Source organism: Falco punctatus (genome assembly GCF_963210335.1).
Source record: "Falco punctatus genome assembly, chromosome: 14".
In the NCBI taxonomy this organism is placed as follows: domain Eukaryota; kingdom Metazoa; phylum Chordata; class Aves; order Falconiformes; family Falconidae; genus Falco; species Falco punctatus.
Genome location: NC_137594.1, coordinates 20,264,989 through 20,277,182, shown reverse-complemented (window position 1 = coordinate 20,277,182; position 12,194 = coordinate 20,264,989). Strand labels below are relative to the sequence as shown.

The window sequence follows — 12,194 nt, the reverse complement described above, 5'->3', positions numbered from 1 at the left end:
TGCTGGACCTTAAAACTAAAACATAATTTGTTAAATCGTAGAAAACCAGTGCTTTGGAGCAGGCTGTGCAGCAGCTTTGAGGGCACTAGTTCAAATGATGGAAGACTGGAAAAATCTGTTCTTACATCATACTCGCAAATTTCGTACTTAAAAGCAATGACATACTGACTTCTAAAAGTTTGCGTTGTCCTTTTCCAGCACATTGTAAGAAAGACTTGGCTGGTGGATACACCAGGGAGTTCATGGAATATTTACAAACAGATCCTTTTATTGCAATAAGGAAAAATCTATGATGCATGTAAGAGAACTGGGAGGACACTCAGCTACTCTGTGCTGTTGTGTTTCTTCCAGTGTTGTTGCCACCTTGGCAGAGAGAATCCCTCATGCCTTTTGTAGCAAGCTACGTTAAGTTTAGGAAGGCAACCCTGACTTTTCATGCCTTTTCCTAAATAATGCTCGATGACACATTAAATCCTGAAAGCTGATGTTAGTGTTAGAGCCAGTGCTCTGCTAGCTCTACTCTTGCTGCTTGCAGAAGACCTAGTACATTAAGTTTGGCTTAGGAACTTGTGTGTTTGGTACCAGCTGCTACAGTTGTTAAGGTGTGGAGGTGCTTATTGGTTTTTTTTAAAGTACCTGTTTTCTAGAAACATTTGCTTTCCTGACTGTCAGGATTTTCAGTAGTCTGCTTCCTTGTCTTCTCTGCTTTTAATTAAAAGAAGGACTTTTTCAAGTCATTAGATATTTCTCATTCCAGTGACACAAGAACTTCTGAAAGTAGTTTCTCCTTTTTTAGCTTTTCTCCCTTTTCTCCCTCCATCTTACTTCATGTGATACAACTGATTATCCAGCACCACATTCCCGAGCAATATTTTCATGAATGTCTGTCGGAGCTTACTTTAGGTACATCACATTTCTTTGAAAATCATGACACAATCAAGAATTACAGAAAAGAAGGCTGACTCACAGTAGCTTTTCTCATGTACTAGAGCTCAGGTGGATAGGAAAGAGCATGAGTGCACCAAATGATGAAACCGCACTGACACTAGAGACAGAAATGGAGACCGATTACTAAGACTGGTGGAAAAACAACCCCCAAAACAACCAACCAGCAAACAGCACCTGGGGTTCAAATACTCGCTGTCAATTATTTGCAGTATGACCTATCAGAGAGTTACCTGTTGGCATTGAACTTCTTGATGCAAGGGGCAGGACCTCTCTGATCAGAACTGCTCTTTATTAGTCTTGCCTGTATCATTTTCAGGCCCTTTAGCCCATGCTCCTCACTCGCTTCCCTAGAAAATCAGTCTGTCCAACCTGCAGGAATTTTCCATGCTGTACATCTTTTTGATTTCTTCCAGACCCAACTTTTTATACTTTCATTGGTTCCCTTTTATCTTTATGGATAATGCAGCTCCTGCATGCAGAAGTCTTTATTGTCAATATTTTTGGTGTTTTTTTTTAATTATTTGCTTTGTCACAGTGAATCTTTCTGTAAGAAAAGGCGAATGGCAACAAAAGTTGAATGGCTGAAAAAAACAAACCATGACTCTCAAGATATTTTTTTTTTGTTCTTTGCCTGTTTGCTTACCCAGTTTTATTATTCTCCTTTTAAATGCCTGTGTTTCATTATCACCATGTATATGTGATTCTGTGAGCTGTTCCAACTGTTTCTTTATGGAAGGTGTAACAGTGTTAAACCTTCTTTATGGAAGGTTTCTGCAGTGTATTAAGAGGCCAGGACTAAGTTATTGGATGTGCACAGCAGGTAATGCAGCTTGCTACCAGGCTAAGCTGTGCACGGGCAGCTTGACATGCCTTCTGTCTGGCTTAGCCTGCTTCAGCTAAGAACTACCGAAGTTTTCTTGTACCCACAACTATATGCATTTCTCTGTGGTACACATCAGTTGCACCAACGCTTAACTAGGTAATTTTATTCATAAAGTTGTCAAATGAGAAATGTCATAAGTTACTTTTTCTGGAGGGAGAGCCCTTGTAATGGGAGCAAGCAGAGCCTGCACACACTCTACCAGCTCTTACCAGCAGATGTCACAGCAGTGACAGTAAGGAAAAGGTGGGGTTTGGTTTGTGTTTTTTTTTTTTTTTTCTTTTCAGTGTCCAGACAATATTTAACGATAATAAATTTAAATAATAAACCAACAAAAACTTGACACTAATTTTTCAGAAACTTGTATAGCTGACTTCTCTAGCAGATCAGCCTTTTCTAAAACAAAACAAGCCTTTGCAAAGCAAGTGTCTTATTTTTATCACTTCTTAAAGTCTGGTTAGTTTTTTGGTTTTTGGGGTTTTTTTTCTGTTCTTTTACATGTAGCAGATATTACCGGTAACAAAGGTAACAGTAGGTTGTTGTAAAATAATTTGTTTCTTAGAGAATCTTGGCAAATGGCAATGCTTTTTGTGTGTTAAGAGTAGCTGATGAACGTTATCCTTTTTAGTAGGCACAATAAAGTTCAGTGTTAACTTCCATTACCAGAGAAGACTATATGCAAAACTATGCATGAATTTAAATATATTAGAAATTCTTTTCCATGTTGGACTGAGTACGCTTTTAACGGCCTTTCACATACCTTAATACTTCAATCACTACAGCAGTGGCTAGTTCCTGAATGATATTCTTCTAAATTAATTAAAGCCAAGGCGGGGGGGGGGGGGGGGCCGAGGGGGAAGGTGGGGGACCACTTGGGAAAGATCTCAGTTCTCACCTAATTTGCTACAGAGGAGCAAGTGCTGGATTCAAAGCACACGCTGGTATTTTGAGTTAGGCTGGGTGAGATGGCAGGAAGGATAGGAGCCTGGAAACAGGGAAGCAGACAGCACAAGCAGTGCTGGGGAATACTGTAAGGCAATACCAGCTACAGTAAGAGAATTAAAAGGCCTTGATTTCTGCCAGCACCTCCTCTGCATTGGGGTCCTAAATGAGCAGAAACTTCTAATACTCTTGTAAAGAAACTGACATTCATTTTCTCTGAAATGACAGAACAGTCTTTCTGAAAGTAGAATTGAAGTTTTCATAATGCCTGGAATAAAGTCCCCTCTCTGCAGTGCAGCAGCCAGGGGTGTCAGGGTGAGTGCCCAGGGCTAGTCATGCTCAACTTTAAAAGCCCTGGCGTGACTGCACATCCTGTCATCAATCCTGTCCTATCAATCTCAGTGAATCAGCCTTCAGCCTGTTTGCACCTAAAAGACGACTTGAATTGACAGCAAAGTATACGCAGTCAATCCATGGATTATTACTAGTGTTGGCATATGCTAATTATATACTGGGTAATCATACTAGAAAACATGTGGAAGAGCTTTTAGACAGCTTGTGCTATCTTTAGTAAAACTCAGATATAATTACTTTGCATTCAGTTACTGGCACTGTAGCTACCTCTTTCTGCTATATTTATCGATAAAAAACATTGGCGAAGGTAATCAGTCAGGACATGCGCTCTAAACAAGAACCTAATCGTGAAGTGGCCTGTGTTGTCCCTGCACAAGGTGAGCAGATCCCGGTGGGATGGTGGCTCTCTGCTCTCTCGTCAGGTGTGCATTGCTAACCAAAGGCCAGAACTGCTTCAGTGTGCAGTTTGGAACAGGCGCGTACCTTAATATGCCTGGGGAACCCACAGACAAGTAAAAAACCCTGTAATAAAGCTGCGAGGGAGATAAAAATAATATCTTTTCAGTAACACTAATATCACTGAGACTAGAGAGATATTTTTAAGACCTGAATCTACTATACCATCAGCCAAGATTTGGCAAACAATTTAGACATTGTAGGAATTTTACATCTATTTCTGAAACAGTTTAACTGCAGTTGCCTATGATAATATCCTTTCAGGAGTGGAAATTACCCTTTATGATGTGCTCCCTGAATAGTAATTTCTGGTATATTAATTTCTCTAAATAATCTTGTGATCATCTAATTGAAACAATGATACCTGCAAATAGGAAATCACTGTTGTGCAGACCGATGCTGTGTCAGCGCTGCTGATTGTTCCTTGCACAGGTACAGGCTTGCTGTTGCTGGCTTTATGTTGAGTCCCAAACTGAAATTGCTTCAGAATTGCTGCCCTTCAAGGGGCCATGGTAAATGTCCCTCATTTGGTATGTCACACCTGAGCATAGCTGTTCACCACTGCATCACAGATAGGGAGTTTCTTCCCACTCTGCGTTCGGGTCTGCATTTTAAATAAATGACAATACATTTGCATTATTTTTTTTTTTATTTGAACACTATGATTTAAGAGCCTAAATGCAAGTTTTTCCCTTTATTTCTGCAAGTAGCACTGCAATCATAACTTACAAAAATGTTTAAAATACAAAATGTACATGAAATTACAATACAAGGCTCTGTAAACATCTAGAACTTAATCTTTATTGTCCCACATTTTTAAATATAAAATTTCAATTTGAATGATTTCTGAACCTCAAGGAATGACATCCATTATGAGTATCAAAAATAGAGTTTCAAAGCTTTGTTTGTATCAGAACAAAACTGTCATGTTATTTTCATTCTTTGGTTTAAAAAGGATGGCAGTTCCCCTGATAACATGAAAATTTTACTACAGAAATTCAGATTGGTAGTTTATGGTAATTTCATGAAATCACACCGCACCCTCCCACCCTCCCCACCCCCCCCGGATTAATATACTACCCTTTATTTGTTTTTAACATTGATCTTTGATCCTCCTTATAGAAAAGCTACCTCATCATTAAGGCTTTCCTTCAGGATAATCTAAATTATTACAAAGTTTTGGAAAAGTACTCGGGGAGAAGAAAGGACTTAAGGGCAAGGGAGTGGATGCCAACAAAGTATCAACAGTTGCCGGGTTCTGTTGTTTAATTAAATTTGCATAGTCCAATAGAGATTGTGTGCTTTTTATATCACTAAAATTATACAAGAGTAACAGTCTTTATCTACGTTATCACACAAGCTAAAATAAAATTAAGACCCTTGTACTGAAGCTTTTACAAGGCAAATACAAAACTGCTTTAGTATCCAAAGCTATATATTTTTTTTTTATTTAATTTTTAAATAGGAAAGCGTCTCTATGTCTACAGGCATCAAGGTATTTAAAGGCATCAGAAAATTTAGTGCATAGCAACTCCGGATTGTTTGGGCTCCTATAATTTAGGTACAGTGAATTCCAGCTACTTGGAGAACTTGCAAGGAGAGTCTGTACCAGTAGGATAAAGGAGCATAAATCCCATACAGTATGAAAAGCTGTTCAGTTAGAATTCTCCTACAAACAACGGTTAATGCAAAAGACCCAATACATGAATGAAAACTGGAACATGCCTTGCCACCAGCACGTAGCCAGAAGACAATTACGTAGCTTATAGTGTTGTGTGGTGGGTTTTGTACTTTTTTTATTTTTTAAGGTGTCAAAACCATAAGTAGATGTATTTCTGTGTGAATCCTTTTCTAGGATCTTTAACATAAATCAGTAGAGGACAGAGGAAAGCACCATTGCTGAGGGACAATTACAATATCACGCTTTTCAGATTACAGCCCTGCCAACTTTTTTTCTGCAAATTTAAAATTTGCACTATTGGACAATACATTCACAAAAAGGATGCTTAAGATTCCCAACACGCACATAGTGGCCTTGCATTAAGTTGTTTGAAATAACTATGAAATGTCAAGATAGTAGCCTTAGGCTGCACTCTTAAGTGGAAGTACATGATAAAAGTTGTAATTTCACCTGTTTAATGTGTGGTCTTTTTAAAAGTTCATGATTCGGTTATTACAAAGAGGCAATTATAGCTACTTTCATGGTATTGCTTGGGTGTGACTTAAATTTAGGTGTAAAATTTTTCCTGCAAAAGGCTCAACAGATAGTCTTCCCCACGACTGTCTGCCAAAATGAAACATCGGTAGAATTTGTTTGCTCTTACAGGTATTACAATTCAGTAACGGTATCTGCTTTAAGACCATTTTGCTGTAATTTTAAGTTTACAGTAATTTTCTACAGAAAGAGGCGTGTACTCCATGTATGTTAAACCACTGAAATGTCCACAATTGTCTGAACTAGTTTCAATGCAAACACACTGTCTACATGCCAAAATTTTCGAGTGCATTCACTTTTAATTTTCGTTAGAGCATCATGGCTCACCCAAATGAGGAACTACAACTAACGTCTTAAATGCTTTGAGGTTCCATGTATTTCTGGTCTTATTTTGCCATTATTGTTGTACCCTGTATGTTCCGTATCAGAAAGCTTTGTAAACGACAGCGTCTTCTGGGGGAGGGAAATATTTGTGGCCTAAGCAGGCAGTTTCAGATCCTCTCCTAGGTTTCTAATCATAGAGGCCTGAGATTTTTAATAACTATGTAAACAGATAGTCTCAAATGTCTGGGATGATGTGGGTAAGGGAAACGCATCCTTTGAACTGCTATGAATCTTGTCTATTTCTTTGGTAGCTTCTGCTTCACACGTTTACAATGAAACATGAGCAAACCATACTACCTAATCACAAATTGACAGCAAATTACTTGTTAGCAAACTGATGTTTATAAACAGCTTAAATTTAAGGAACTGTAATTTTCACCTCCATAGGACTTCTGAGTGGCATGGTCATCAGGCATACAGTGTGTAAAAGAAACAGATGTGATCAAGTGATTTATTGCATGGAAAACTCAAATGCCACTGAATTGGTGATTTCAAAACCATATTCTGCAGGGAAAGCAGGAACACTTAGATCCTCAGCAAATATTAAAATTTCTCCTGTATCTAACATGGCTTTGATGTTGCTGTTCTTTAATCTAAAATCCTACTGCTCAAATTTGATTACAAATGTAACTTTCTAAGAAAAAGCTATTTCAAGAAGGAGCCTGTGCTAATAAAGAACAGGAAGATTATCCACAAAGTTATAAAAGTTATATTTTGGAATGTCATTTCTATCCCAACACTTTCATGATGGAATGGTCTTTTTGCAGCCTATCAAGTAACATTTTCAGTTTATAAACAAGTGCAGATCTACATTTGGCTTTGCTTCCTATGAATCTAAGAAAGAAAACGCTACAGTATTTGTATACACAATGGCTTCCGTGGCATTGGCTTCAGATGACAGGTATGACTGATTTGCCATTGGAAGATCATATTAAAAAAAAATTAAACAATAGAAGCTTTAAAGGTTTTCCAAAATGACCAAAAGGTGTTACAAATCATCAGTTACAAACTACACTATCTCTAAGGGAAAGCAGCACACTGAAGATGTGTATTAAATCTTTTTCCACATTCAGTACTGTGAATATTATATGAGCAAACTAACATCTCCCCACATCTGAAGCACTTACAATATAAAAGTATTCTATTTAAATGCAAAAAGCAAAGCTTGTTTGTAACTTTAAAACAGTTAAAATATCTGGTGTAGATTCTGTGTGTCCATTTTAAGAAGTCTCTTTACAGCATCTCAGGAACTATAATTAAAATGCTCTGTCTCTACATCAAAAATGTAACCCACTAAAAGGGCTTTGCAAGGATCCACTGTTCCAGTTCATAAAGGCCACAGAGTTGGAAGCACAGTAAGTCTAAAGAGGAGGAAGAGGATGAAGAAATATTCAGAGAAACTGTTAAGTTTTCATGGATGTTCCGTTGTAAGCTTATCCGTTACTGGATTCCATCAGATATTCTTGTCTCCAGAGATCCAGGACATGCACGTGCAGACTGGCTGGCCATTGTTGTTCCATGTGACACTGAGATCTGTGACATATCTCTTCCTATGATCTCATTCACTAAAAAAAAGGCAAAAAAAAAAAAAGAGCAAAAAAATGACTTTTTATGCTTTTGAAAAGGCAGGACTCACCAGTGTATCACTTTTAAAAAGAAATATTTCAGTGCTAAGCCTTGATGCAGTTAAGAAACAGAGGATGAATGAGGAACCTAACCTCAGTAATAGTTGAGCAAGGGGGAAACCCCCCCCAGTCCTATTTTCTCCTAGTATTGCACTTTGTACTTACCAAATCCATGTCGATGGATCCCTAAAACACTTGAAGAAAATAAGCACATGCATATGCGTGACAACCAGGTAATCCAAAGGCACAGCACAGGTCGGTTCAGTACAATTTCCCCACAGAATTCCTTCTGTTCAAGAGTGTTACAGGCACAAGTAACTAACTCTTGGCTCTTTCAAGCTACTTACAGAACTTCCTCAGAACTTGGATTTGGGTTAACAGAATATTCTTTTTAATACTATATACCTATTTAATTGGCCAGTTTTCTTAATAATTGCATTTCTGAAACTGCAGTAATAAACATTTTTAGTTATCAGTCAACTTTTCTATAGTGAAATGATTGACTGATGATTGACTAATGCAGGTCGCATCAGTTTGTGTGTGTGTGAAATTCACAAAGATTAGCAAACTATTACTATTTACAAGTGAGGGACACCACTGTGAATATGATGAAGTAGCACTTAAGTTATCAGCAAACAACGATTTTGGAATGTTACCCTAAAGCTTAGATAATTGATTGCAGTATAATTGAGTCTGGAAGATGACAAACCCAATTATTCTAATGGATAAGTGTAAATGGAGTGATATGAATATCTGTTTTAGAAAGTGGGCAATGGTAAGTTTAAGAAACAGTAGTATTCTAAGTGGAGATGAAAAATACCACATTAAATAGTAATGACAAAGTATAGATAACTATTGGATTATAAGAAAAATAGGATTATTATTTAACAGTTAGAAGAGGCATGTTGTTTTCCATGATTGAGTCGCAGTAGGTAAACAGCATCTCTTATTCAGCAAGACTTTGAATGTGCTGGATTATAGCAATAAAAGAAAAGCCTCTGCCATGAGTCTGTCTGGATCCCTTTCATGGGATCCTTTTGTTGAGTAAGGACCATTCCCAGTAGAAACAAAATAAATTTTGCTTTGCTAGTAATCTGCTCCTACTGGAAATCTTAAGACGTGAAACCTAGGCTTTTTGCTCTTTTGTTCTCTATTTACAGAACAATATTGATATACTTCACCACCTTTCTTAATGCTTCCTTAATTTTCCATAGCAGGATTTAGCTTCCTACTAACCATTCCTCTCTGGCAGAAGCATAACAAAATTAATCTACTGGTAGTGTATATTGCTCTTTATGTTTACAGTGTTCAACAGTCTGAGCATTGTCTTTTGCTGCAGCGGTAGCATAAGTGGGTCTGAAAGAAAATGCAGTAGTATCGCGAATGCTCTGAAATACTTGTGAGATATACAAAATCTAACTCTGAAAACAAGTTTGGTTTATATTTTTTTAGTTTACTTAGAAAAGCCTTAAAATCACCTTATGTCATATACCCGTATGTAACCACGGAGCAGGTAGTTGTTGTCTAAAAGAGGATCGGTGGCAGTGGTATTCCCTTGCATGAATGCAAGGACAGCTTGTTAAAAATACACATTATTGCAGGCCAAAGGTGAAAATAGTTCAGACCAGCTATGTAATAACAGAGTCCCTCGAGCATTACAAGGCTTGCAATTTATTTGCCTTCAAAAAAATCTTTCCGTCAATGAACTTAACCGCATGAGTGCAGGTAGGGTACTTTTTCCAACTATTTTTATTACGCCAACACAATGCATAAGTGAGCAGCCATTAAAAAACAAGACTTTTTTTTTTGTTTTTTAAACAAAATTTAGTTGTTCATTTATAAGAAGGATGCTCCACCAGCTTCTGTCAGGGCGCTCGTTAACTTGCTCTGACTACAGGACCTCTAACAGCTATTACCAGCTGTACACTGCTGAACAGTCGCTTTGTGCAAATCGGACACTGCAGCTGTTCAGCACTACTAAAACTTTCATGAGCCATACAATAAAAAGCAATATAGCTAAATGTCTTTTATATTTTGAAATTATGAAGATGGTTACTTCCTTTAAGTTTTGATAGGTGATATTTGTCTGTACTGATGACACCAGAGCACGCTGGTCTATACTGTTGCAACGGTTTGTAGGTCCCACAGGCAAAGGTGTTTCACTGAACAGCACGTAGCCACGTGGCATTAAGTTTTCCTCAAATCACATTACACTGTGAATACAATAGGTGGGTCATATGGTGCTTTATTTGCCAAAGTTCTGCATAATTCATTATGTGGAGTACTAAATTCAAGTTATAGGTTAATTTGGCTTTTTTGTTTGTTTGTTTTTGAGATTATTTTTTTTTAATAACCATGGATTTGTTTACAATAAGCTGTTTTATAGCGGAGTTCAATAGCTCTGTCATGCCTTTCATTTTGCTGTTGGAGAACTATTTTTAGCAACGTTTCTAGCAAGCATGTAGCCAATATAGGTTTATCTGATTATATGTATTTACATTCGAAACATGTACCGTCTCTAAGGGAAATGCTGTACCTTCTCTTTTTCTCAACAGAAAAGTCTGGTGGAGTAGTTTTACTTGCCATAGTGATTTTGTTAGGATTGCTGATTTTTAAACCCAACCAGTATTCAAGCGTGCTTTTTTTTTTTTTTTTAAAGAAGAATCTTAATCAGTGTTTTGTCAGAGTGCCGTGCAGGCTTAAGTAAAAGGCCAGAATAACTTTTCTGCTGTGCCTGGAAAAGGTGTGTTTTCACTTTTTCACAGACCATAGCCTCCTGACTAACACATCTTCCAATTTTATACTTTCCAAGAGTGCCCTGTCTGGAAATCTGTAAGCAACAAATGGATGGGGGAAGCTTGCAGACTCTGGAGGACTGCGTGTTGATTTAGATTATGTACAGATGATGGTACAAACGCTTTGAAGGAAGAGCAGCTTGCAGAACCCAGCGGCTGAGATCCAAGTGCTCTGACCTTGTGCGGTGCAGCAGCCTGGCTGCCGGCCGTCAGAGCCCTGGGCAGGGGGTGCGGGCAGTGATGCCCTAACAGGCACAGGGCGGCCGTGCCAGCTGCCTGGCTGGCAGTGCCCAACACGCTTGGGAGCGCTGGGAGGGATCAACAGGGACAATGCGGGGCAATGAACCAGCATGTGGGCTAGCAGGTGCCGGAATGGGCATTTAAACCAAAGCTGGTCTTTTAAAGACTGAAAAAAACCAAAGAAGCCATATTGAATATTTACCAAAATTAGGCAGCCTGGAAGTCCTTTGGAACAGCTCACTGAAGAGATGTACAACTCTGCTTTATGGCAGCAGATAATGAGATGCCTGGATATATCTAAGCTGGGAAGCATTTGGCTTTATATGAAGGACATTCTGTGTCTACCAGCATTACTGTCATTAACTTGTCTGACTTAAAAGAAGTTTAAAATATAAATGAAGTAGTTGGTAGGAAGAGTTAAAATTCTGCATAGAAATGTACATGACTGAAGGTAAAGTCATAAGGTGTTTTACTTTTTGTATTAATTTGTGATGGAGAAAATCATACTAAATTATTTTTAAAGACTAAAACAGAAACACAAGGGTTAGTATCTGAATGCATGACATATTACCCTCTTCCACACAGGGTCAGTCTTGGAACATTTAGTAGTCTGTCTTTGAAACTGAAAACTTAATTCATGAACGTAAACACAGGTCTTCTATAATGTTGTCTAGCAAAATCCAAGTTCTTAGGTGATGAATTGGGAGAGGAAGTCAGTATCTACAGTCCTGAGACAGGACAGAGCTCAGGCTATGCTAAGGATGCCTTACAAACAAAAGATGACTTCTTCTCTACACTTCCCAGAATACTTTATCCCACCTTTCTGATTTTCAACTATGGGTTGCGTGGGCTATGTTGTCCTAGAAGTGTAATTAGAAAGATTTCATATACCTTTTGCTTAACCTTAAAAGCCATCCAGTTAGCAATTACATCCTGGGAAACCAAGTTGCATGGCTTTTTTAATACATGCAATTACTTTTTTTATAAAATTTCCTTCCTTTCTTTTTCACAAAGTTTCAGACTTTGTGACTTAAACTGTGACAAAGAAAAAACTTTTTCATAAGTTTCAAGGGGAAGGCTGCAGAGCTTGTTCGGGATTCAGTAATACAGATCTCAGTTATGCTGTTAAGATTCTCTGTGGTCTGTCTGCCAGGTTCATTTGTGGCATTTATACTTCTGTTGGCTCTCTGAAGAGAGCCAGGCTCATGAGACTTAAGATGCAGGTGAACTGTCCTGTGAGTAGACCCTGACTCTTTCAGTCTACCTTCTTCCCTGGTTTTCCCCCAGTTCAGTCACTGCCTGTTTGGTGCCAGGTGTTCTGACTGTTAATCCCATACCCTGAACTTCATATTTTG

General features: G+C 38.2%; 1 protein-coding gene across 3 annotated transcripts in view; it reads right to left on the bottom strand.

Annotated features, from left to right (window-relative positions):
- Nucleotides 1-4,210: 4,210 nt before the first annotated feature.
- Nucleotides 4,211-12,194, bottom strand: part of NFATC3 (nuclear factor of activated T cells 3) — a 104,543-nt gene continuing 96,559 nt past the window's right edge. For all 3 annotated transcript variants that reach the window (XM_080364755.1, XM_080364756.1, XM_080364754.1), the window contains one exon: nt 4,211-7,744. In XM_080364755.1, the coding sequence (XP_080220881.1) occupies nt 7,620-7,744 (125 nt within the window). In that variant the 3' untranslated portion in view covers nt 4,211-7,619. The remainder of the gene's footprint in view (nt 7,745-12,194) is intronic.